Raw genomic sequence first — 23,936 nt, forward strand, 5'->3', positions numbered from 1 at the left:
AGAAAGAAAGAAAGAAAGAAAGAAAGAAAGAAAGAAAGAAAGAAAGAAAGAAAGAAAGAAAGAAAAGAAAGAAAGAAAAGAAAGAAAGAAAGAAAAGAAAGAAAGAAAGAAAGAAAGAAAGAAAGAAAGAAAGAAAGAGGACATTTAGGTCCCTTCCAAAATGGAGTCAGAGGTCACCCAGACCCTCTGTGGTACGAGTGGATAACCTCAGGGCACAGATTGCTTACTATGTGCCAAGCTTCAAATCCACTTCCTCTGGATTATACCCTTCTGTGTAAGAGTGAAAATAATCACTTGGGTCTCAGGTAGACTGACAAGAACTTTGCCTCAGCTTACCTGGCAGCCTTGGTGCCTCTGGTCTTGCTGTGCCCTGATGTCTCACCGACTGTCCATGCTGGTCTTCTCCACGCCAGGAAACTTGCTCGCCCAGGTGTCTGGAATCTACTCTCAGAACATTGTGTCAATAAGTTTGTTAATAACTCTTTCTTTCTTCACTCTCCGTGGACTTCTCCCAAGTTCTCCTATATATTCAACTTGCCTCAAAATCACCAGACGAGAAGGTATCAGATGGGAATTCTCTTGTCTTCTCACCATTTAATCTTCTTACCCACAAGCTTCTTATCCATTTCCCTGGAGGAAATGTCTTTCTTTTTACAAAGGCCAATACCTCCACACTGGGGTTGACCTTTCTCAAAGACTATTTATTTATTTATTTGTGTATACAGAACTGGGGTACAAGCCAGAGGTGCAGGGGTGGTAAGAGGATTCACCAGAGACAGTGTGGGGAGCAGAACAGGTAGATGGATGAAATACACACTGATGAGGGGAGCAGCGGGTGGGTGAGGTGAGGTCTGCCATGCCATGTGGGTCACCTCCAAGGCTGGGGATGAACACACTGAAGCGGCTGTGGCCAGCTTGCAGGGCTGAGTCCTAATCCGTTGCGCCACCAGGGAGGGCTTCAAAGACTTTTTTTTTTAAATCAACTTTTTTCTTCATCTTCAACTTCACCTTTCCTGATGGCCCCACTGTCTCCAGCATGTTAGTCTCTTCTTTTTTGAAAAGAGCAGAAACAAAATCCAAACGCTCCCATGTGCCTTTAACTTCTTTAAGATTAGTCCAAACAGCTTAATTTACTTCAAATCTCTCCAGTCTGGCCTTGGCCCCACCACTCCCATGGCACTTGCTTTGTAAGGTCACTAAATGGGCTGAATCGTGACACCTAAAAGTAAGTCTAAGTGCTAACCTTCAGAATTGTGTGAACTTATTTGGAAAAAGATACAATAAGGGTCTCGAGATCATCTGGGATTTAGGGTAAGCCCGAAGTCCAAAGACACATATCCTTGTAAGAGAAAGGTAAAGGGAGATTTGAGATTAGCACCCAGGGGAGAGGCTTTGATATCTCACTTAGCAAACATGCCCCAAATCAAACTTCTGATTTCCCTGAAACACTTTTCCTAAAAATCCCGGTTTTTCTCTGGTTTCCCACATCTGAAGAAATGAATTTCCAATTAATATGATTGGCCTACTAGAAACCTGGAAGTCATGCTTTTTCCCTTGTTCCCACATCCAATTCGTAAGCAGCTCTTACCAGGTTAGTATATAAAATGTATCTTGAATCCATTCATTTTTTTCCCCTCTCTCTCATCATCCTTCGACCATGCTAAAATTGTATTTCGCCTGGTCTCTGACAATGGCTTCCAACTGATTCTCCGCATAGCAGACAGAATGATCTTTTAGGAGATCAGATGATGCTTAGAACTCAAAGCTCTCCCAAGGAGTCTCCCTACAGCGAGCGCCAAGTTCACTCCAGGGACCCTTCGGTGGCCGTGTCCTGCCCTCTCTCTTCCCCTGCTCTGTCCTCAGACTCAGCAATAATGATACAGTGCATGAGCCAGTCTCTACGAATGTGGATCAGCAATATTTACAACTGGTATGTTGGCAATGATTTTTAGCTCCAAGCATCTGCCCCATTTTTTCTCACCTTGGGCCATTTAGGACAGTGTCCTCAGGTCACTGAGAACTCCTTGAAGCACCCTCGCCCCACTTACCACAGGTATCTCCTTTTATTTTGTCTCTCATAAAACTCAGTTCTTTTCACCATAGAGTTTGCCATAATCTGTAATTAAGCACTTGATCATTTGTTTATTTACTGTCTACCCCACTGGGTTGTTTCCAGAAAGCAGCTGGGACTGTCTGTTTCTCATCACTGAGCACGGAGCGCCTAGCTCAGGGGCAGCCTCACACAGGAAGCTCCATAAATATTTGTTGAATGATTCTACTCTCCTCTTGTGTGTTCTAGCAGGCAGGCTCATTTGGTGAGAACATTTTCATACGGAAGAAACCCCAAATCTACATTTTATGAAAACCCAAAGACTTTGTTATACAAACATATAAATTATTTTATTTACAAAGCCATGTTACAAAAAAAAAAAAAAAGCAAAAAAAAATTACAATCGCTCACTGGAGAATGTCTCCAGGCCTGGTGCTGAACCGCGGCCGTATCAATAGATACATGTTTGTTCTTCCCTTGTAAAAACTGTAGCCATAGAATTTACTATTTACACCTACTTTAGACATTTATTCTGCTTACAATATCACAGGCATGAAATGAATTCTATCTGATAGTGCTATTACATAAAGGTGCGGGACAAAGGAGGAAAATACTTAGTGTTACAAAATATGAATCATAGAAAAGAAACCCACTCCACAAGTGTGGCATTTGTTGAGAATGTTTGGACATGCTTTCTTCAAAATTCTTCTGGAAAAGGTTCTAAAATCGGTAGTAGGAAAGGACAAATGAGCAGGTGCAAATTCTTGTCTGTGCAACAACAATTATTTAATTAATATGTCCCATGACTGATCAGCTACTTATTTACCCAGTTTTGTTAAAGTGCCATGGGCCAACAGCATAACAAAATATAAGGTGTAAATAGAAAATTTCTTTTTTTCCTTTTTAAAACAAGAGTTCACTGAGAATCAGCAATAATAGAATATGCTGTATAAACTATTCTCTACAAAGGTTGATCAGCATTATTTACAATTGGTACATTGATACAAAAGAAGGCATACAAGTTATCCAAGTTGGTGGTTTTTTTTGTTTTTTTTTTTTGTTTTTGTTTTTTTTTATGGCTGACAGGTCTATGCTATGCATTGCATTATGCTTAACAACCAGAGCTTTCGAGCCTCTGTGGCTGGCGACAGGTCATGAGATCTTCAGGCAAATGGAGGTGTGTGCAGTCAAGGGGCGGGGGAAAGGGCCTAGGGGGGTGTGCAGAACAGAAGTACCCAGAGGATATCACCTTCATAATGCATTATAGGCTGGTCCAGTTGAACTCCATTACAACAAACCCAAAGAAAACCTTTTTATTTGCATTCCATTTTTCAAGCTGTGAGTTTTTAATACATCATTAGAAAGTAAACCTGTGGTTGACTGTGAAGAAAGGAACACCGTGGGTTTTCCTTTTTGCACAGTTTTCCAGAAATGTCTTCACCTTGGTCAGAGCCAGTCTTTCACATAGTAAGCAGCATTCGGTGGGGAGCCTCTTTATTCCAGCTTGCAATTCAAAATGTCGAGAGCTAAAATGTTTAAACTTATTGAATTGCTCCTTTAGTCCCTGTCGAGACATTATTTCTCAGAAGCAGCCACTTAATCTCTCAACCTTTATTTTCCCTCTTTGAATTTAAGAGTTTATAAATCAGAGGGTTATTTTGTTGCTGAGATATTTTGTTTTTACTCCTGCAAGTTTTACAACTCAAAATAAATTATAAAAAAACAAGACTTCTATAACCAAACAAGACAAAAATTGTGCAAAAATAACAAAGATATGTACATACTTTTCAGTCTGAAGAAATGTACAATAAAAACATAATTCAAAGAACATTTTAAAAATATAAACATTGCTTAAACTTTCCTAAGTTTCATATTGTTTCTGAAACTATTCTGGTCAGTTAGCTCTGTAATATAGTAAAACATAAATTATTACAAAATTAACACTATAAAAATTTACTTTTAGAATATCTTCTAAATTTTTTTCAAAGGGGCTAACCTTGTTTATAAGTTCTTAGACATTTATAAGTCTTAAAATCTGCCTTAACCTTTTTTTTTTTTACAAAAGAAAAAGGAACAATCTTCCCTTCAATTTGCAGTCTCTTTTTCCCCCAAGACGTAAATAAACCAGCATATAAGTGCACTTTTAACACTGTAGAAATAAAAATGAAATCATCTGAACTATAATGTCTTGGTACCTATTATCAACTCCTGATTTTTTAAAAAAATCTTCATTTTTATATTAAAAATTTTAGTAATCTTATAAGAAACACTGTCAGTGCAATTTCATTGTTGCAAATCACTCCTTTTGCCTCCCGTCTTTGCAAAACCCAATCCTGTGATGAAACTTAACAGTAGTCTGATCTTTGGGTTGGGGGATGGGAAAGAAAAGGAAAATGTCAGGGTGGGGATGAGCCTTAGTGCCCAGCAGCAGAACTGGCATTCACCTCTGACCCAGGCTTGGGGCAAGACTTGCTCTGCCATCATAACACGTAGTTAGGTAGTGAATAGTATAGAAAATTTTATACTGTGAATTCCTTTCCTGACTATGATTCCCTATCAGAGCTTATGATATTGCTGTTTCTTTCAAAACTTCAGTGTGAACAGATTCATAATGTTAGGACTTGTTTCTCTTCCAAGCGATGGTCCAGCCTTCCTACCCCTTCCTGGGGCAGCTGTATCTGAGTCGGGGCCACAGTATCTAGTGCAAGCTGACCTGTAAGTGTACTGGGCTCAGAGGTGGTTGGGTAATGCTAGTATTTATCCTCTCTGCAGGTTGACATTTAGCCCTGCATGGAAGCTTTCTCCCAGAGACCCTTCCATACTCCTTTCCCCCACCACACCTTTTTCTCCTCTTGCCTGGTGCTTGGGGGCAACTTGAGAATTTCTACAGCTGTGGCACCGTGCCCTCCTCTTAAATGGCTTCTTGGGCTTTAGTGTCCTTTTCCCTAGGATTCCTCCTGCTCTGGCCCACCTAGATTAGGGCCCTTGTACCCTCAAAGTGGCTTTACAGCCTGGATCCCTAACTCAGATTACCGGTCCCTCAATTCCCACTGTTTTTTGAGGAACATCTTCCCCTACCCTCTGCCCAGCTTCCTGTCACCTCCAAGGCCATTCAGTGACTGGCCCTTACCCAGTATAGCCTGTTTAAGCTTGCATAGTCAGAAGTTCTGGGCAAAATACATCATTAAATAGCTGCTCTCAATTTTGCCTGTAGTATCTGACTCCAGATATGGTGGTAGGTTCTAGAAACTTGACGAGGACACTGAGTTGACCCTCCAATGCTCTATTCCTTACTCCCCAAACAGGAGCAGCTCCTAGCCAAGTCCACTCCCCCATATGCTGTCCAGAGGGGGATTTGTGTGAGCCAGCACCTTCTGATGGCCAGTGGGCACCCAGGGAGTGGCAGGCAGGAGGAGTTGGAAGGGGCAGGTGGGAGGAGACAAGGGAAGGAGCAGTGTGTGTGCTGCAGTTCGAGCGTTTCAGATGATACTAGCTAGGAATGGACATTCTGCAATGTCTGCTCTTGTGGCTGGAGCAAAAATGATGGTGCATTAGCAGCATCAGCAGCTAGGAGTGACCCCAAACTTGGAAGAATGTATACGTGGTAAATGAAAGACAATGGAAACAAAACACTGGTATTGTTTTCTGTAAATCTCAAATTCACGTTCTTTTGCTTTTATCTTTTTCTCCAAAACTAAAAATTGGTCAATTAAAAAAAAAAAAAAAAAAGGAGAAGGAGAAAGGCCAGAGCCACAGGCAGGGCACCGGAAATAGACTCTCCCCAGTGCCACTCACTCCCCCCACTTCCTGGGGAGGCACCGAATGGCCAGGAACTGGTTCAGGTGGCTTCATAGTCTTGCTATGGAAGAGTCCTTATCCTGCCCGTTCTGTTTGTAGTCTTCTAGGAAAAAAAGAGAGAAATTTGTTTCAAAACCATATACTTGGTATTGTTCAGGAGAATTCAGGGACAGAACCCTGGCTTCTCACCTACCCAGGCACATATCAGTTTATCTCCCCTCACTTTATTGTGCTTTTGAAAGAAAAAGCAAGATTTGTGGCCATCCTGACTTGAACAAATTTTGGGCACTATTTTTTCCAACAGTTCAGCTGATGGTTAGCATTTTTCAGCAATAAAGTATTAAGATATGCACATTGCTTTTTAGAAAGATAAAACACTACTAAGGTATATTTAATGGACTACAGTAGAGTATAAACATCACTCTCAGATGCAATGGGAAAGCAAAGAATTCATGTCATCCACATAGTGACATTCACTTTATTGTGTGGACTGGTGGATCTTTGAGATATGCTTGAAATAAAAAACATGATATCTCACCTCCTGTATTCGGCAAACGGCTGCAGTATTATATTTATTTATTTTAAAATATTTATTTATTTATGCATTTTAGTGCTGGGGTGTAGGCCAGAGGTGTAGGAGGTGAGAGGATTCACCAGAGACAGAGTGGGGAGCAGAATAGGAGGACTGACTGAAATGCACTGCTGAGGGAAGCAGCAGGTGAGACAGGAGAGATCTGCTGTGTCATGTGAGTCACCTCCATGGCTGGAGTGATAGGTTTACAGGGCTGAGATTTAACTCCTTATGCCACTAGGGAAGCTCTGCTGTATTATTTAAGCAGCCAAGAACTGGAAGCAACCTAAGTACCCACTGACTGGCGGATGGGTAAAGAAGCTGTGGTATGGATACGTAATGCAGTACTATTCAGCTATTAAAAAAGATGAAATCCTGCTACTTGAAACAAGGATGGGCCTAAGGGAATTAAACTTAGTGACATCAGCCAGACAGAGACAGAAAAACACATGATTTCACTAATATGTGGTATATTGCAAATTCAAACATGAAATAAATGAAACAAACTTTTAGATTATAAAACTTAAAAGGAAGGAGAAAAAAGAGGTAGGTAAATGAGACAATGGCATCAACTGTATAGTAATGGGTAGAACTAGACTTCACTAGAAATGAATGTAGTATATAAACATATTTTCAAAAATGTACATCTGAAACATGTTATAATACAATGTCACTTCAATGCAATAAAGCAAATCCAGAAAAGAAAAAATATAAAGGGTCATTGTGATGGACATAAAAGATAAATGTAAGGGAGCTACACAGATCCTAGCTGAGAAGAAAAATTCAGGGACAAATCCATGGGGCTCCTTTCCAGGAGAGGAATGGGGTAGTTGACCTATTTGTCTTCCTTTATCCCTCTGTTAGTTTTTCTACTTAACCTACAGGCAGTGTGCTCAGGTATGTAAGGAGGCGGTACAGTGTTAAGAACAGAGGCTTTGCAGATAGAGGTTTCAGGTTCACATTCTTTGCCTTCACAAGTGGTCACAACTGCCACTATAATCACACTTAAGGCTGAACCAGCATTCTGGGTCCCCAGCAGACACTCTGAGCTCAGAGACCTGCACCCTACCTCCTCAGCACAGAATGGCTGCCAGTGCTCATGCACAAAATGGCCATGGAACAGATCAAAAAGGTGAGACTCAGAAGTAATCTCCCCAGCTCAAAATGCTGAGATACTCTTCATGACTTGGGGATACAAAACTGGTTCCCAGTCATCTGTATTTTCCCAGTCACCCTCCCACACCTTCCAGGCCTCCCTCAGGCCATATATACGCTCCAGCAGAGAGTCATTGATACATGGGCTACTCTCACACCTCCAGATCGTAAACCCCCTCCCCCCACTTGACATTCCCACCAGGATCTGCATCCTGAATGCCTGAAATATTGACATCTGCTGTCGATCAAGCCCTGCAGTCAACATTCTATTTAATTTTCATAATGACCTTAGATGATAGGCATCGATTCTGCCATGGAACAGATGAAAAAGGGAGACTCAGATTTAATCTCCCCAGTATCATAGAGCCAGTAATGTTGAGAATAGCTAATACATGTGTTTGTTATGTGCCAGCATTTTCTGGAGATTTTATGTAAATACATTAATTTAATCCTCACAAAAGCCATATGCAGCATGGGTCATTATGATCTCTACCTTGTAAGTGATGAAACTGAAGCACAGAGAAGTTTTAAGTAACTTGCTCAAGGTCACAGCGAGAGGCTGGGCTTCAGGAGCCAGGTAGCCACACTCTTGAGTGGAACAAGATCTGAGCCAGGTTCTGACTCCAATGTCCATTCTTTTTGCCCTACTGGTAACCCTGTATACTTTGCCCCCCCCGTAACTTACCTGTCGGCTGTGTCCTGGGCTGGATATACTTGAAGGACTGGACTGTGACAAAACTAGGCTGCTATTTTTCCCAACCTGAAAGACACCAGTGAAGCCCTACTCAGATACATGAGCCAGTCGGGAAAAACCCACCGATACCACATTTGCTAAGGGAAGGGAGAAGGGCTTCCCTAGAATTTGCTCATTTTCCTCGCGCCCGTATGAAACTGGTGACTTCATTTAAATGGCAGAGAAAATGAAATCCTCGGGGAGTGCCAGGGAACTCATAATTCTCCTTCCCAGATGGACAGACTGCAAGTTTCAAGGATGAAGAAGAAGGCATTAGGCCAGAGGCCGGGTCCTTCCCAGGAGCATTTAATTTAGCAGAAGCCTAGCACTTCCACCTGTGGACAAGGAGTACACGAACTCGTCTGAGTTCTAATCCCAGACTCGATTGTTTTGAGTTCAGAATCCTTTGAACCAGGCAGGGACAGAAGCTTGAATCTTTTTCTGGTCAGTTTTCTGGGCCAGAAGATCAGTGCAACCTTTCTGTTCTTCAGATAACTAGCAAGATGGTGCTGAGTGGGGCTTCAAGTGGAAGCTGGATACTAGCCCAGTGACCACGCTGGAGCGTGTTGTGTGGCTGTGTCCCCAAGTGGAGTACCCTTCCCCAAATCAGCTCCTGTCTTTGGACTTATAAAGAGCTAGCCCTCTACGTTAGCTTCTAGGCCTCTGTGTTAGCTTGACTTTGCACGCAACTTTGTCTTACCTTCAGTCTTCTTTTTTATTAAATTTAATACTCCTGAGGCAAATTCTGGCTTTACACCTGCCAGACATAATTAAACAGATCCTCAATTTGTCCCCAAAGCATGTGTTCACCTTGGATTTCTCAACCTCATGCCACTCCAATGTCCTAACAACAGAGTCCAGCAGCCTTTCCTCAGCACTTAGAGATACTTAATATTTAGAAATAACAGTGACCCTGGACAGACTTTTCTTAGTGGCCTGGTGACATACATCCAGTTATTACCTACATTAGAGAACCAAAGCTGACTAGACCCACAGCAGTCATTCAACTCTGCTTTTTTGATTTCCCTCGTCATGAGCCCTCTCTGGAGACTTGTCTGTTCCTTTTGCTGTTTTTTGGCTGATTCATCCTGTTTACTAAGCATTTCATTCATTTGGTCCACAGAACAAAGAACCCAGATCCTACAGAGGCACATTAACATAGAGGCCTGGAGGCAGAGCCAACTGCCCGAGTCTTGCTCTTGGCTGGCTGTGTGACTTTGGACACACTTCTTAACCTTTCTGTGCTGTGGATTATTCATTTGTCAAGTGGGAGTAATAACAGGTAATGATTAAATGAGTTAATGTATCTCAACTTGGGAACAGTCTATGCCCTACGTGTTAGTTTCTAGAACTTTGTCTAAAACCGGCAACACCATAGCCTTGGGGCTCAGGATGTCTGGAGGGCCTGAAAACCACGATGGCCCTAATGCTGGCAGTCTCCTAGAAATGCAGATGCTTAGGCCCACCCCCAACCTCCTGATGCGCAATCTGCATTTTAACGAGACCCCAGGTGATTTAGGAAGACCGGGCTCTGCCTTGCTTCCTGAGACCTGGAGGTGGGACTGCCTAGCAGGTTAGTCTCAGGGGAAGGACTCTGTGGGTGCTAGCCCTCCCCTGCACCCCAAGGGCAGGGGAGTAGGAACGGTAGCACATCTGCCACAGCTGCAAGTGTGTGAATGGCCCCAGCTCTAGTGAGAGGTCTTACGTCTCCCCCTCTTTTACCTTTGCCTCTGTCTTCAGCTTACGGGGCCCTGGAGATCCAATTTTGCTGCTTCTCATGCGTTTACCTGTGATTTCTGAAACCCCCTCAAACATTCTCTCTGTAGGGTTCTAATAAGCCTCACATAAAGATGATCCAACACAGTTATGTGATTACTGCCTGTCATCCCCCCAAAGCCGTCTTCCCCGGACAGACCTGGGCTCAGGGTCTAGCACACTAAACTCTGAGGCTGCAAACCTGGAGCTGCTGCTCCAGCCTGCGCATGTTGCATGGGTGGGAGTGAGGGCCGTTGGGCAGGCTGCGCGTGGCTCTGCTGTGGCCCTCCAGAGCACCCAGGCCACACTCCCCACCGCTGCTCTCCCATCTGTGCCCTGCGTCACTGGAGCCTGGTGGCTTCTCCAGGCTGAGGAGAAAGAGTAGGCTTGAGGATGAGAATAAAGGAAGAGAAACACAAAAATTTCATGGCCCACTCCCCAGTTCCTCAGCTTGCCTTACAGTAAATAGCTCCTGTTTGTACACTGCAATGGACGCTTCTGCTCCGGCTCGTGTGAGGTGCAATTCTACTTTAAGAAGGAAAGAACTATATTCGGCCAAAGTAGGGGTTGAGGCAGCCTGGTAAAGTGGGAAGAGTCACCTGGGAGCCAGCCACACAAGTCACCACTTCCCAGGTGGGGCCTGGCCTCACTTTACTTGCCGGGGCCCCAGGCTCTTCCTGAGAGGATTGCAACAGATCAGTTCAAACTGCTCAGTGACAGATCTTCGTGAAAGTGGCCTTAGACCCTCAAGATATAAGACAGAAGCAGAGTGGGAGCTCAGGAATTGCTCTGTGCCTCAGTTTCCCCACCGCACCTAACACGCTGATAACCATGGTACCAATTGCACTAGGTTGTTGTGAGGATTAAATGAGGTGATATTTGTGAACTGCTACTTGCAGCACCTAGTGCACAGCAAAAAGTACCATACAAAGTATTTGTTAAACAAACTGCTCTCGGAGCCGAGGGTGAAAATTGCCTGAATGGAAAATGAGAAAAGTTAGCATTACCTCTCTGAGCCACCTGGCTAAGCAGGGGTGCTGCCCAGCTCCCCCTGCCACCCCCCTCCCCAGAGCCAATGAAGGCAGTGCCAGGAGGCCCCTGGAAGGATGGGTCCCTTACCTGCCGAGAGGAGGTGCTGTTAACGGGATCGGGCACCGCTGCGAGAAGGCTGGGCGGGTTCTTTTTGTGAACGCTATTCATACCAGGCATTTTAGTGATTTTACAGGCTTTGCTACTAGAACTCGAGTTCTTACGCTTTTTTCCTTCTGATTTGTCAAAAGAAAGGGGCAGAGATGACACGGTATTGTGTGAGGCCAGAGAGAGTTCCCCTGCAAGGGATGGCAGAGAGAGGGGACAGGAGTCGCTGCCGCCCACCGAGCCCACATGTCTCACTAAGTCCGCGGGGCCGCCGGGCAGCGAGGTCCGTCCTGAGGGCTCCAGTTTGGCACTGAGTGGGCTCACCCCATTGTTTGAGTTGTGCACAGACAGAGTGTTATAGGGAGGGGCCCCCTGATAGGAGTTCAAAGCTGAACTGGCATTCAAGACACAGTTCTTTTTGTGGGGACCTGATAATGAAGACGACAGGGATGTCTGCAAGGATAATGAGGAGGAGGAGGTGGAGGAAGAGGAAGTCGAAGACTGCGGCTTCCTCTTTTTGTTACTTGGACACTCGTCGCTACGGGCGGACAGGTCTTTGACTTTTGAGGATTTGCTGGTTTTGGTTTTGGATGGCTTGTGGGATGGGGAAGGGATGACGGCTGGTATCGGGGACACGGCAGATGGGGCCTTGAAAGTTGAGTCCATGATGCTGAGGGTTGCAGCCACATGAGGGAAAGCTGTGGTGTGTGACATGAGGGCGCTCGCGTCCGGCGATGTCACAAAAGCTGCGTTTGAGAGCATGGCTGATGTCATTATGTAAGAAGAGGTGAGTCTCGAGCTGATGGGGGCTGAAGGAAGATACACAGCACTGGGGTTGCTGAAAGGCTGTAAAACGGATGCCGGAACGGGGGTGGTGATGTGGGCTGCTGGCGAGGGCATGGGGCTATCTGCCGCAGGAGGGATCTTCCTAAACATGAGAGAAGAGTGAAAGAGAAACAGTGAGAAACAGGCCTGGCGTCGCTCCGGAGCTTGATTAAGTGTGAGCATCAGGGCTACAGGGAAACCCCGGTAGAACCAGACTATGGAAAATGAAGCCTCGAAGGATGGCAAAATCTGAATTATGGCCCTTCCCTGTGGTTTCCCCCATTGCAACATCCAGCAACCTATTTTTAATCCTTCTCAGGTTTTCAGATCCTTTTCTTCATGCTTGGCTACTGGATAATGACGGATTTGGGTTCATGATAAAAGGCAAATGTTACTGAGAATATAAATTTCCCCAACAGCATTCTCCTCCTTTTTGGGGGCAGTGATGAATGTGGCTTTTAATGAGAAGTGGCTATTTCCCGTTTAGCTCCTGGCTTGAAGAATAGTGAGGATAGGACTCTGCCACCCGCACAGGTGGGCCAAAGTGTCCCCCTAGACCCCTTATCCACAGCCTCCTGTCCCCCTGCTGGCCTGCCCTGCTCTTGGCTGGAGGCGGTCTGGGAAGCCCTCCTCTCCTCACAGGCCGCATCCTCCTGCCTTGGCTGGCTGCAGCCCTGGTTTCCCTGTGGAGCAGCATCTCCTGGTTAGCTCCTGCGGTTAGTTTCTACCGGCTGGCTCCTGCTGGGTCTCCCCCGGAAGTGGGGGGCACTGAAGGGCTGGGACCGGGGAAATGACGTCACACTGCCTGGCCCCTAGCCCGAATTTTTCCCCCTCTGACCCCTGTTCCTCAGCTCTCTCTGCCTTTTAACAGGTCTTCCTGTCTCTGTGTTAGGAAGGGGTGAGAGTGCAAGAATTTATAGTTTTTTCCCCCGAAGATAGATGCAGGACATGGCACAGGAGGGCATATGGTGGGCAGTCTTGCTGGAGGATGTCAGGGAGCAAACTCCCTGCCCCCTACATGTGGAGACCTGGTCAGCTCTGCAGTGGGTCTGTTCCTCTTGGGGCCTCCTGCAAATTCTGTCTTCTGATTTGTTCTTGAAAGAGCTCCTACTTCTAAGGATGGCGTGGGCAATATTGTTGCTACTCTGGTGCCCTGGAGCCTTGGGATCACCATGTGTTTCTGATTTGGCAGGAAAGGACACTGACCTCAGGAGTCAGGTGAATATTTTCACACTCTTTCTGATTTTTTAGCTCGCTCCCCTCCCTGTTTTCTGTGTAGCTGGGGCTTCCCGGCACCTCGGAACCAGCTCCCCTTTGAAAACTCCTTTTTAAAAAGAGGCCTGGGACCTGCACCCTGGGGACCTGGGCAAGGAGAAGAGGCCTCACACAGTGCCTCCTGCCTCTGGAGACCAACTCCGAGCTGGGGCCACAGGCTGAGGGGCAGGCAACTCTGGAATGGGGCCTCACTGAGAAGGAAATGCTTCTTCTAGTGTGATTCTCTCTGAAGATTCAGTACTCTGCCTGCAATTTGAAGAACTTGTGGCTTCCATTTTTTGAGTAGCATCCAAAGGAGCAATCTTTGGGTGCAGAAGTACAGTGTCCTTAAAATGATCAGACCAAGTAGGATATTAAATACAAGAGATCACTGCCAAAGCTACGGTGGCCATGATGGCGTTTGAAAATTAACTTCTCTCAAGACTAAAGAGTGTAGCAGATCCTGTCAGCACCAAGCGAGTGCTCCATTTGTACCTGTTGCAATGAATGAATGAATGAATGAATGAATGAATGAAGGGGTGAGCAGGTGAATTCTCAGCAGCAACAAAACCATATTGTCTGGGGCTATGCATGCTGGGCAAGGACTCCCATATAATCAGGCTGGAGAGGTCGAAACACTCCCTTACACCTGTCTGGCATAGCACACCCCTCCTACAGCGCCAGGCAAGATCCTGCGTGTGCAGGGTCAGCATGTGTGCCTGCTGCCTCTGCTGCCTGGCTGTGCTGCTACGGGCAGCCCCTCGATCTTTCCTTGATTTGGGTGTCTTACCAGCTCATTCTGGGTAGAAATATATGTGGGCAACTCTATTACTCTATGTAATAGAGTTATTTACAAATACCACCTGGCTCACTTAGAGAAGACCCCAGTCAACCACCATGGCTGCTCTGAATGCCCTGATTTGTCATTTCCCCATTATTTGTATAAACACAAATTTATGTTTCAACTGAACTGACAAGCAGAGCCGGCGTCCTTAATCTTACCAGACTGCCACACAGGACTGGGATATAATTTTTATCCCCCTTTTTCCTCTCCCCACTAATCACAGGATAGCAAGGGCAGGAGGGGAGGCAGGGCAGGGGAGACAGGTCAAGGGGCAAGTGGCAGCTCGCTGTCCCCGGGGGGCCTTTCTCCCCATGCTAAACAGTGTTTTGCTAGGTGCCAAATGGCAGTGGATTTCAGCTTTGCACGCTGGTCTAGGGAAGTCCCGCACGAAAGCCCACAGATGCAAATAAATTACTGACAGTGCCCATCCTCCCCTGCCAGCTGGCATGGAGATCCAGATGCTGACCTGGCTGAAAGAGAATACTGTGTTGGTGTCTCCTGATGCAGAGTTAAATGCTTGTTAAAGAAAAAAGAGTCTTGGCCGTTCCTTTTCTTCCTAATGTCTTCCACGCCCCCATCGGCTGCCATCCCTCCAGGTTCGGGCCCGTCGCGGCCTGGGGTTTGGGCAGCGAGGTTGAGAGGGCAGCGGGGTGCTACGCTCTCCAGAGTTGACACCCAGGCAGCCCCAATGTTGCTCAGTGACAGCAGATTGGTTAGGCAAGTCCTGAAAAGGGGGGAGGGACCTGATGCCCTGTGACTCGGGTTTCTGTGCCTGAGGAGGAAAGGAATATGGAGCTTGAGCTGACAGGACACCAGGTAGCGAAATACAGATCAACACATTCCTTCACGTGTCCAGGATTTTTACACTTCCACAACACAGGAGCTCAAAGAGCTGCGAGAATCACCAGGGCCGGCTGCCATCTCGGGGGGAGCAAGTGCAGAGAATGAACCACCTGATAACTGAGAACACCGTTTCCCCGCAGGCAGCGCCAAATTGTTGCCGTTTGAATGGACACTGGTAGCATCGAGGGTGCCTTTTAGACACACGGGCAGTCGCTCATGGGAAGAAACGATAAGCTTCTCTTGTGGCCCTTTCCTAGGTTGTAGTGTCATCAACATCAAGGGTTTGGTCTGCTCTGGGAGGTTAATAGGCAGACACGACGGGATCTCTTTCTATAGTTACAGGAATTAAAATCTGCATTATGATGGGTGCCTCTGCTGCCTGGGAGAGAGGAGGAAGTGGGGGGTGGGGGCCAGTTCTGAATGGGGGCCATCCGTACCCCCAGGGCCCCCCCATTTCCCAGGAATGCCTGCCTTGCCTTCTTCTGGCTCCACTGGGCAGAGTGAGGGTCTTCGTGTTGGCCTTTGTGAGTCATCTGGGCTTAGACCTGAGGGATTCAGTATTTTAAGGGAATACAGTATCTTAGGAGCTCACCTTTATGAGTGAGGGAGTGAGGATGCCGGGGGCGAGCATTATGGTATCAAGTGCTTTGATTTGAGAGCCTAGGACTGTCATTTCTTTTAGGAGCATTTCCCCAAGTCTAGAAAGTTTCTTTCCTTTTTATAAGTCTCCTAATAAAGTTGGAGAACAAAGGGATCTTACAGAAATGGAACACAGCTGGGTTTAGGGTAGAGAGAGGTGTGAGCAGAGGTGAGGAGAGCGTTCTAGGGAGGTGGGAAGGGCCAAAGACAAGCTTAACTAACTGCACAGCATCACTCAGGATCTGCCCTGTAGGGTGCTGTGCATTCTTCGCACAGGGCATTGAACAATTAGAAATTAGTCCATAACCATTAGGAAAATTTTAGTATCGATATTTAGCATATATAAATAGAAGCATATTAACATCTTCAGATGTTCTTAGTTGTAGCAAAAAGGCCCTCTAAAACTGTGAAATAAACAAGACTCTAGCTACTACCCTTTTCATTCAGTTTAGAAAGAGTATCAACATGGAAACAATTTCAAAGAAGACATCTCATACCTAACACATCATCTGTGTTTTTACAAAACTACAGGCAGACCATTAAGAAGAGCTCATATTTAAGAATTAGTCATGGATTCTGACTTCAGAGTAACTTTGTCCTGTGAGAAGCCGACTGCTGACATTCATTTACAACGCTGGGTTCAGAGAGTTGTGGGGCAGCTCTGATCTGATACTGCACAAAAACCGTTCACTTACTTCCACATCTGTGAATTCAAGTGTTTTTCTACCATGGAGTTTAGTGCGAATCGAAAACGATCCCATCTTCTATCAAACACATAGTACCCTCGTCCCATGAGGCGACTCCCGAATGAGCAAAACTGTGAGGAAAAAAACATTTTAATTTTGATTACAGGTTAATAAGCTAATATAAACCATACAGAGAAAAATAACATTTGCATAAATACACACAGGGGTACAATTTTACTCAAAATAAAGAAGCAAATAGCACTGAAGCCAAAAATAATTCTGTGGTGTTTCACTTGGAGCTCCACATTTTCCACAGAGCCTCGTGTTATGACTCAACAATAGTGACATTCAAGTTTCTGTGGTGCCAAGAGCTACCTTCTCTACCTCTGGGATCCAGTCAGCACCTAAGGTGGGGGGAAAAAGGCCAGGATGACTTACTTTCTTTCTTTAAAAAGATTTATTTATGCATATAAGAGCTGGGGTGTAGACCAGAGGTGTGGGAGAGGGATGAGAGGATTCACCAGAGGCATAGTGGGGAGCAGAACAGGCAGATCTACTGAAGGACACTGCTGAGGGGAGCAGCGGGCAAGGCAGGAGAGGTCTGTTGTGCCATGTGGGTCAGCTCCTTGATAGGGATTGAACTTGTGCTGCAGCGGCTGTGGGAGATTCACAGTGCTGACACTTGTGCCACCAGGGTGGGCCCAGGGATGATTTTCAGCCCCATCTGCTTATCCTGTCTTCAGTCTTCTCAAGGAACTCAGTGGCTCCCTCCTTATCACTGTGATGGAAGTTGCTTATTCTGATGTTCTGAGTCTTCTGTCAAGCGCTCACACCTTTCTTGCCTGTTGTCAACAGAGCAACTTCCAACACAGCTGAACCCCTCCCCTTCCTGGACCTGACTTCCTCTCCTGCCTCCTACTAGCACCTGGAACATGTTTCTACCTTCATACATATAATCATGCTATTCCGTTGGCTGGCGCCTCCTTCCTTCTGCTGTCACCTGGAGCCACCTCAGCGCCTTTATCAAGACTCATTTCCAATGGCCTGTCTCTGACTAACCTTGCCTCTTTGATACACCTCATGTATTTTGTTACATTTCACCTCAAAATCACTGCATGGCTGCTTTATGTTAGGCCTAACACCCACCGTGCCTTACTTGGTTACAAATGTCTGAAGGGTAGGACTCATGTGCCTTTTCTTCCTTCTCAGTATGAGGATAGTAGGGGTTTGGATTAAACAACGGATGGGATGGGAGAGACAAGGCCCTGAACAAAATGTTGCTAGTGCACCATCACATTTAAACCGCATGGCTCAAATATGAGTTAGACACTGAATAGACATCATTTGATTATGATGTCAGCACAAACAGAGGCTAGTAGACAGAAATGCAGGAAGCGGCCTCTAAGAAGGTGACATTTGGCTGGTCTAGAGCTCAGGCGAGTCTGCAAACGACTCTATAACTCAAAGGCAACGTCTCCCCCTTCCCCAGCAGCTCCCTGGCCTCCATCCCAGACCCAGTGCTGGATTGGCACGCGTACCACAAACCTTCCTGGAACCAGCCTTTGGAACAGTTCAAAGGAAATGCAAGACCTTCCCTTTGTTTCTGCTTGCGTTCTGGAGGTTTTGCATTAAAATCTTGCCACCAAATCTGCAATTCCTGTTGATGCACCCTCATATTAAGTGTCAGTGGACCACACCAGTAAGCAATAAAGGGAACCCTCTGCCCTGGGGGTCGTCCCCAGCAGCACTGGGAGCTGTTCCAGGTCTCAACATCTTTTCTTCTTCCATCCTATTTGATCAACATACACTGAACAAGCTTCATTACAAAAAAATAATTTAATGTATCATTTGACCATGAGAGAAAGGACAAAGCAAAGAAGCAAACTCATGTCCCTTTCATTTAAATCAGTAAAACATTAGGGCTGCATAAATCCTTCATGCCCAGAGCTGAGCTAATCCATTCTAACACGCTGGCTTGTCATTTGGACCAACATCTTGCTGTGTTTCAAAGACTGGCCTTTGGGTGGAGCCGTTTCTCCCTTGCAGGCCTGGAAGCTGGAGGCACCTTTTTGTCCTTAGATATCCACATCTCCAGTTCAGGCTGGATGCACAGAAGCGCTGCCACACAGTAGCCCTCAGCAGAGCTGCAGAGCCTCACTGGGCACTGTAGAAGGCACTGCTGCCTGTCAATCTCATCCACAATCATCAAACTCCCACCTCTCCCTGCCTTTTCTTTGCTAACAAAACTACAATGATGTTTTGGTATCTGATAGAGAGCAGTGAGCAGGGAAGGCCAGAACCCTGGGATGAAGTATCACTTTCACTACAATCTGTCCTTCTCTGCCATCACTTTCACTACAATCTGTCCTTCTCTGCCATGGATGGGCTAGGGGTGGGCACGTGATCCACCTTTGGTAGTTAGAAGGGGAGGTTGGTTGGGGGGCGGGGATTGACAGGAAGATTTTCTTCCCTAAGAAATGATGGCATTTTAGAAGACCCCCTTTCTGTTTATCCACTTGCATCCTGTGTAGAATGTTCCTGGGTGATACTGGAGCTGTGGCAGACACATCAAGACCATGGAGAGAGGTAGAGGGTTGTAGAGGTTTGCCCTCATTTCCTCACATCATGGAGATACTGAATCAAGTTTAGAATCACCTATTTCTAGGCTTCTTCTTTTTTTTTTTTTTAACTTTTATTTGTGCATACAGAACTGGGGTACAGGCCAGAGGCTCAGGGGCGGCGAGAGGTTTCACCAGAGACAGAGTGGGGAGCAGAACATGCAGATCGACATAGTACACTGCTGAGGGGAGCAGCGGGCAGGTCGGGAGAGGTCTGCAGCGCCATGTGGTCACCTCCAGGGCAGGCGGGAATCAAACTCATGCGGAAGTGGCTTTAGCTTCTCAGTGCTGTGCTATAACCCACTGCGCCACCAGGAAGGGCCCTTCTAGGCTTCTTAAGTGAGATAATTAAATGATCATAATGCACACACTGTATGAATTAAGTTTTCTACTAGTGGCAATCAAAGACATTCCCAATTGTCGCTATTTCTGTATTAGAGAGGGGCAAAGTCTCAGGTTGGTGGTGAGACATGATGAGATCACCATGCCTAGGAAGAGGAAGTGAATTTGACCTTCCTACATCACACAGGTCGAAGGGAGGAGGGGATCACACTACTTGAAGTAGCATTGACTGCAGCCACACACTCCATGACATTGATGGATAGTGAAAATTTGCAAGGCTCAAGCTGGTGCTGGAGCAATGTGATCATGGGGTCCCATGTTTGAACCTTCCTGCACTTGACTCTGTGATTGATAGTAGCACCAGACATTCCCTTCACAAGTGATTGCCTGGCAAACAAGCCTCCAGGTCATGCTTCCTTATACTTCCCATCTGGATCTCAATGACTTTCTGAAAAGAGTGATCTCTTTCAAGGAATAAGAGAATAGCTTTTTTTGTTAATCAGCAATCATGCTGACATGATATGCTTTCTTCTCTCTCTCTCTCTCTCTCTCTCTCTCAGACACACACACACAGAATTCTACTGCCATATGGTCACATTTACTTATAACCATAAAACTCAGAACTGACAGAGAAGAAGACCATGTAGGGACTGGCACACAGCTCAGAGAGAGGGTTTCTAAAGCAGGTGAGCGAGACCAGCTCCTAACAGTGATGCTTTCATGTTCAGATGGGCAAGGCCAGAGGGCCATTCTGCTAATGTACTTACATAAATACCATTCCCCAGGCATTGTTGTTTCAAGAAGGACTGCAAATTCTTAGGTATTTAAAGGATCCTAGTGAGTAGGGAGCCTTTTCCTTTCCTCTTGTGATTTGTGAGTCTTTCTAAGGTTATCATGCAACCTCAGGATAAGCCTTTTGAAAAACACTGTCCTGGCAGCATTATGTGACACCATCACATAAATACCCCACAGTGCAGGGTAGAAAAGGCATGGAAGGAAAGGAAGGTGGCCTACCGCAAGAGGTCTGGGGTGGTGGGTAGAGAACTGACAGTCTAACTTCTCAGCTTCTTCGGCTCCGTCCATCTCCCCTTCATCACTTGATAGTCGGCTGGCCAGGTCACCTCCAGCTGGGGGCAGAGGGGGCTCCGGGGTGTAGCCACTATGATTTGAAGACGTGCTGCTGCTTATGCTATTTGCAGATGATGGTCTAGGGCAGGAAAGAACAAACAGAATAAACTTTTCTGAGGTACTATGACCCATCCAGAAAATGGAGCTCAGAAGGCAGCCCAATTAGCCTTCAGATGTGTCAAGGTTGGCAGGTCAATGGCAAATTTGCACAAAGGAAAAAAATGAAGGTTGAGAATGTTAGTTGAAACCAGCTCGCTACAGGGAACAGGTGGAGCAGAGGCTTAAATTCAGGCACCAGGGGAAAGCCCAACAGTTTAAGCAGAATGGAAAATAGTTATGTGACAAGAGAGTTAGTTTCACCTCAAATTAATTTTCTATGAATTCAGTTGGCACGTAGAGAGCTTATGCTTGCTATGTAGTTACTTTAAAGTGGAGTCTGACAGGAAGATCAACCAGGTAAACAAGTCCAAACGAATGAACAAAAATATCAGTGAAGATGAAAGGCAGATCTACAAGTGCTTTTTACTGGCTACTAAAATATGACATTAATAATGTTGGGAAAACTGTGCAGCTACAAGCCCAGGAATGTAAGTAGATCACTATATTTCACACCATACACAGAAAACAATTCAAGATGGATAAAAGATTTGAACATAAGACCTGAAACCACAAAATACATAGATGAAAACAGGGAAAACACTTCACGACATAAGCTTGAGGAACATGTTTGTAGATTTGTCTCCAACAAGAAAAACATAAATAAATGGTATGACATAAAACTAAAAAGCTCCTGCACAGTGAAAGAAACTGTAATCAAATTAAAAAGACATCCCACTGAATGAGAATAAAAATCTTCACAAAACCAAACATTTGATAGGAAAGACTTACAAAGAACTCAAACCCCTCCCCAAAAAATAAAACAAATAACCCAATTAAAAAATGGGCAGAAGAACTATATAGGCACTTCTCCAAAGAAGACATACAAATGACCAACAGGTATATGAAAAAATGTTTGTCATCGCTTATTGTCAGAGAAATGCAAATCAAAACCACACCTGTAAAAGTGGCCCATATTAAATGCCAGTGAGGATATGGAGAAAAAAGAATTCTATTACACTGTTGGTGGGAACGAAGACTAGTCTAGCCCTGATGGAAAACAATATGGAGCTTTCTCTAAAGACTATGAATGGGGGCCCTCCCTGGTGGTGTAAGGTGGTGTAAGGGTGGTGTAAGCACAGCACTATGCAGCTATCAGAAGCCACTGCAGCAGGAGTTCAATCCCTGGACAGGGGGGTGACTAACATGGTGCGGCAGACCTCTCCTGACCTGCCTACTGCTCCCCTCAGCAGTGTATTTCACTCACTGCTTGTTCTCCTCCCCACCCTGTCTCTGGTGAATCTCTCATTCTCCTGCCTCTCTCGTCTGCACCCTATCTCTTGTAGGCATAAATAAATAAATTAAAAAACAAAACAAAACTACAAATGGATCTGCCAGAAGACACAGCAATTCCACTCCTAGATTTCTACCCAAAGAACACAAGTATACTATTTTGAAAATAAAATAACTCCCATATTTACTGGAACACTGCTTAAAATGGCCAAGCTGGCCCTCCCTGGTGGTACAGCAGGTTAAAGCATAGCACTGAGAAGCTAAAGCCACTTCCACATGAGTTCGATCCCTGCCTGCCCCGGAGGAGACCACATGGCGAGGCAGACCTCTCCTGACTCGCCGGCTGCTCCCCTCAGCAGTGTACTTCGTCGATCTGCCTGTTCTGCTCCCCTCTCTGTCTCTGGTGAATCCTCTCACCCTCCACATCTCTGGCCTGTACCCCAGTTCTGTATGAATAAATAAATAAATCTTTAAAAAAAAATGGCCAAGCTATAGAAACAACCTAAATGTCCCAAAACAGATGAATGGATTATGTAGATAGTGTGTGTGCATGCACGTACACACACACGAAAATACTATTCCGTTATCAAAAATGATAAACTCTTGCTGTTTGCAGCAACATGGATGGAGCTGGAAGAGATAATGCTAAGCTTATCAGTCAGAGGAGAAAGACAAATACAGAATGGTGTAACTTCTATATGGAATACAGAAAAAGAAAGCAAAGACTCAGATAAAGTCAAGCTGAAAAACTATGCCCTTTAAGCTGACTACGGAATGGGGACAACCAGTGGGGAAGGGGGAGGGACAAGAACAAAGAAGAGTGTGCACAGGGGTCTACTGTGGTGGACTATGGGCTGCTTTGGTGGCGGTGCACTTTGTCAGCAATGCTTGAGGAAGGGGGTTTCTAGACTTCCACAAAAGAAATAATGTAAACCAATATTAACTCAATAAAAACTTAAAACATTATGAAATTGTTACCATAATTGCACACAAAGAAATTTTGTCTGAGTATGGAGTCACAAGCCCCTTATCCCAACAGCCCTGCCCAGGGCTAGTATCAAGCAACATATAGTTTTAATGCTTAATCTTCTGAAGATGAATGTTTCTATTCTATGTTTGGCAAGCCAGAAGGCTTTCTGACATGAACGGCTCATAGTAGATGCTGAAGAAATGTCTTTTCTCAATGAAGGAATGAATGAATTCCATGTCTATAAACAATTAAACAAGTCTCACCTTAATCATGACTAAGCCTATAGAAAAGCAACGACAAAAAAGAGGTAGCAAGACATGCTTCCTAAGCAGTAAAAACAAACCACAAAGTCCTAACAAAGCAACCATGTTCACATTCGTAGAAAAGTAAGATGGGAAAAAAAAAAATCAAAGTTAGTTGTTAGTTACTCTTCCCACTTCTTCTCTTTCATCAGGTGAGTGAACAGGGAGATGCCAGGGACAAAAAAAGTGTTGCGGAAAATATTGAGATTTTTAAAAAAATTGGTTTTCTAACATTCTGCTTTGAAATTTGATCCTTCAAGAAACATGAAGCAACTGTACTAATTGGTCTCCTTTTCTCTCTCATTTTAGCCCTGGATTTTTGTTGAATCTTTGAAATCTTTCTAGATGTCAAATACCTGAGTTCAAATCAGGTCTGAAAAGCCTAGTTATTTGAAAACATAGGCAGAAACGACTCAAATGTCCACTAATAGAGGAGTAGGTAAACAAAATCTGGTATATCCATACGATGGCATAATAGTTAAATCTTAAAAGAGGGATGTACTTCTGGTACCTGCTTCAAAGTGGATAAATAAACCTTTGAAGGCAATTTGCTAAGTGAAATAAGTCACATACTAAGGACAAGTACTGTATGAGGTCACTTATAGGAGGTACCTAGAGAATCAAATTCTGAGACAGAAAGTAGAATAGGGGTTATCGGGAAGCAGGGCAGGTGAATTGGAGTTAGTGTTAGTAATAGGTTCAGTTTCAGTGCAGGATGATGAAATAAGTTCTGGAGATGGGGGTTTCACAGCAATGTAAATTTTTGTGTTGTGGATAGTTTAATCACAATTAAAAAAAAAAACAAAATAAAAGCATAGTCACAAGTAGTTTTTCAGTCAATACAAGAACTCTGTTGGTGTGACAATTACTGGCAATCACCTTCCCAATTTATAAAAT

The 23,936-nt window shown here is 45.0% G+C and overlaps 1 protein-coding gene across 6 annotated transcripts in view; it reads right to left on the minus strand.

Annotated features, from left to right (window-relative positions):
- Window positions 1-5,786: 5,786 nt before the first annotated feature.
- Window positions 5,787-23,936, minus strand: part of ATXN7L1 (ataxin 7-like 1) — a 215,545-nt gene continuing 197,395 nt past the window's right edge. For 3 of the 6 annotated variants that reach the window (XM_012721019.1, XM_012721022.1, XM_012721021.1), the window contains 6 exons: window positions 20,265-20,457; window positions 16,300-16,421; window positions 14,589-14,894; window positions 11,182-12,127; window positions 8,260-8,334; window positions 5,787-5,951 (listed from right to left, as the gene is read on the minus strand). In XM_012721019.1, coding sequence (XP_012576473.1) covers window positions 5,910-5,951; window positions 8,260-8,334; window positions 11,182-12,127; window positions 14,589-14,894; window positions 16,300-16,421; window positions 20,265-20,457 — 1,684 coding nt within the window. In that variant the 3' untranslated portion in view covers window positions 5,787-5,909. The remainder of the gene's footprint in view (window positions 5,952-8,259; window positions 8,335-11,181; window positions 12,128-14,588; window positions 14,895-16,299; window positions 16,422-20,264; window positions 20,458-23,936) is intronic. The other 3 variants (XM_012721020.1, XM_004676921.2, XM_004676920.2) reach the window with 2 other exon arrangements.

The sequence above is a fragment of the Condylura cristata genome, unplaced genomic scaffold (genome assembly GCF_000260355.1).
Source record: "Condylura cristata isolate star-nosed mole 26May11 unplaced genomic scaffold, ConCri1.0 scaffold00005, whole genome shotgun sequence".
NCBI lineage: Eukaryota > Metazoa > Chordata > Mammalia > Eulipotyphla > Talpidae > Condylura > Condylura cristata.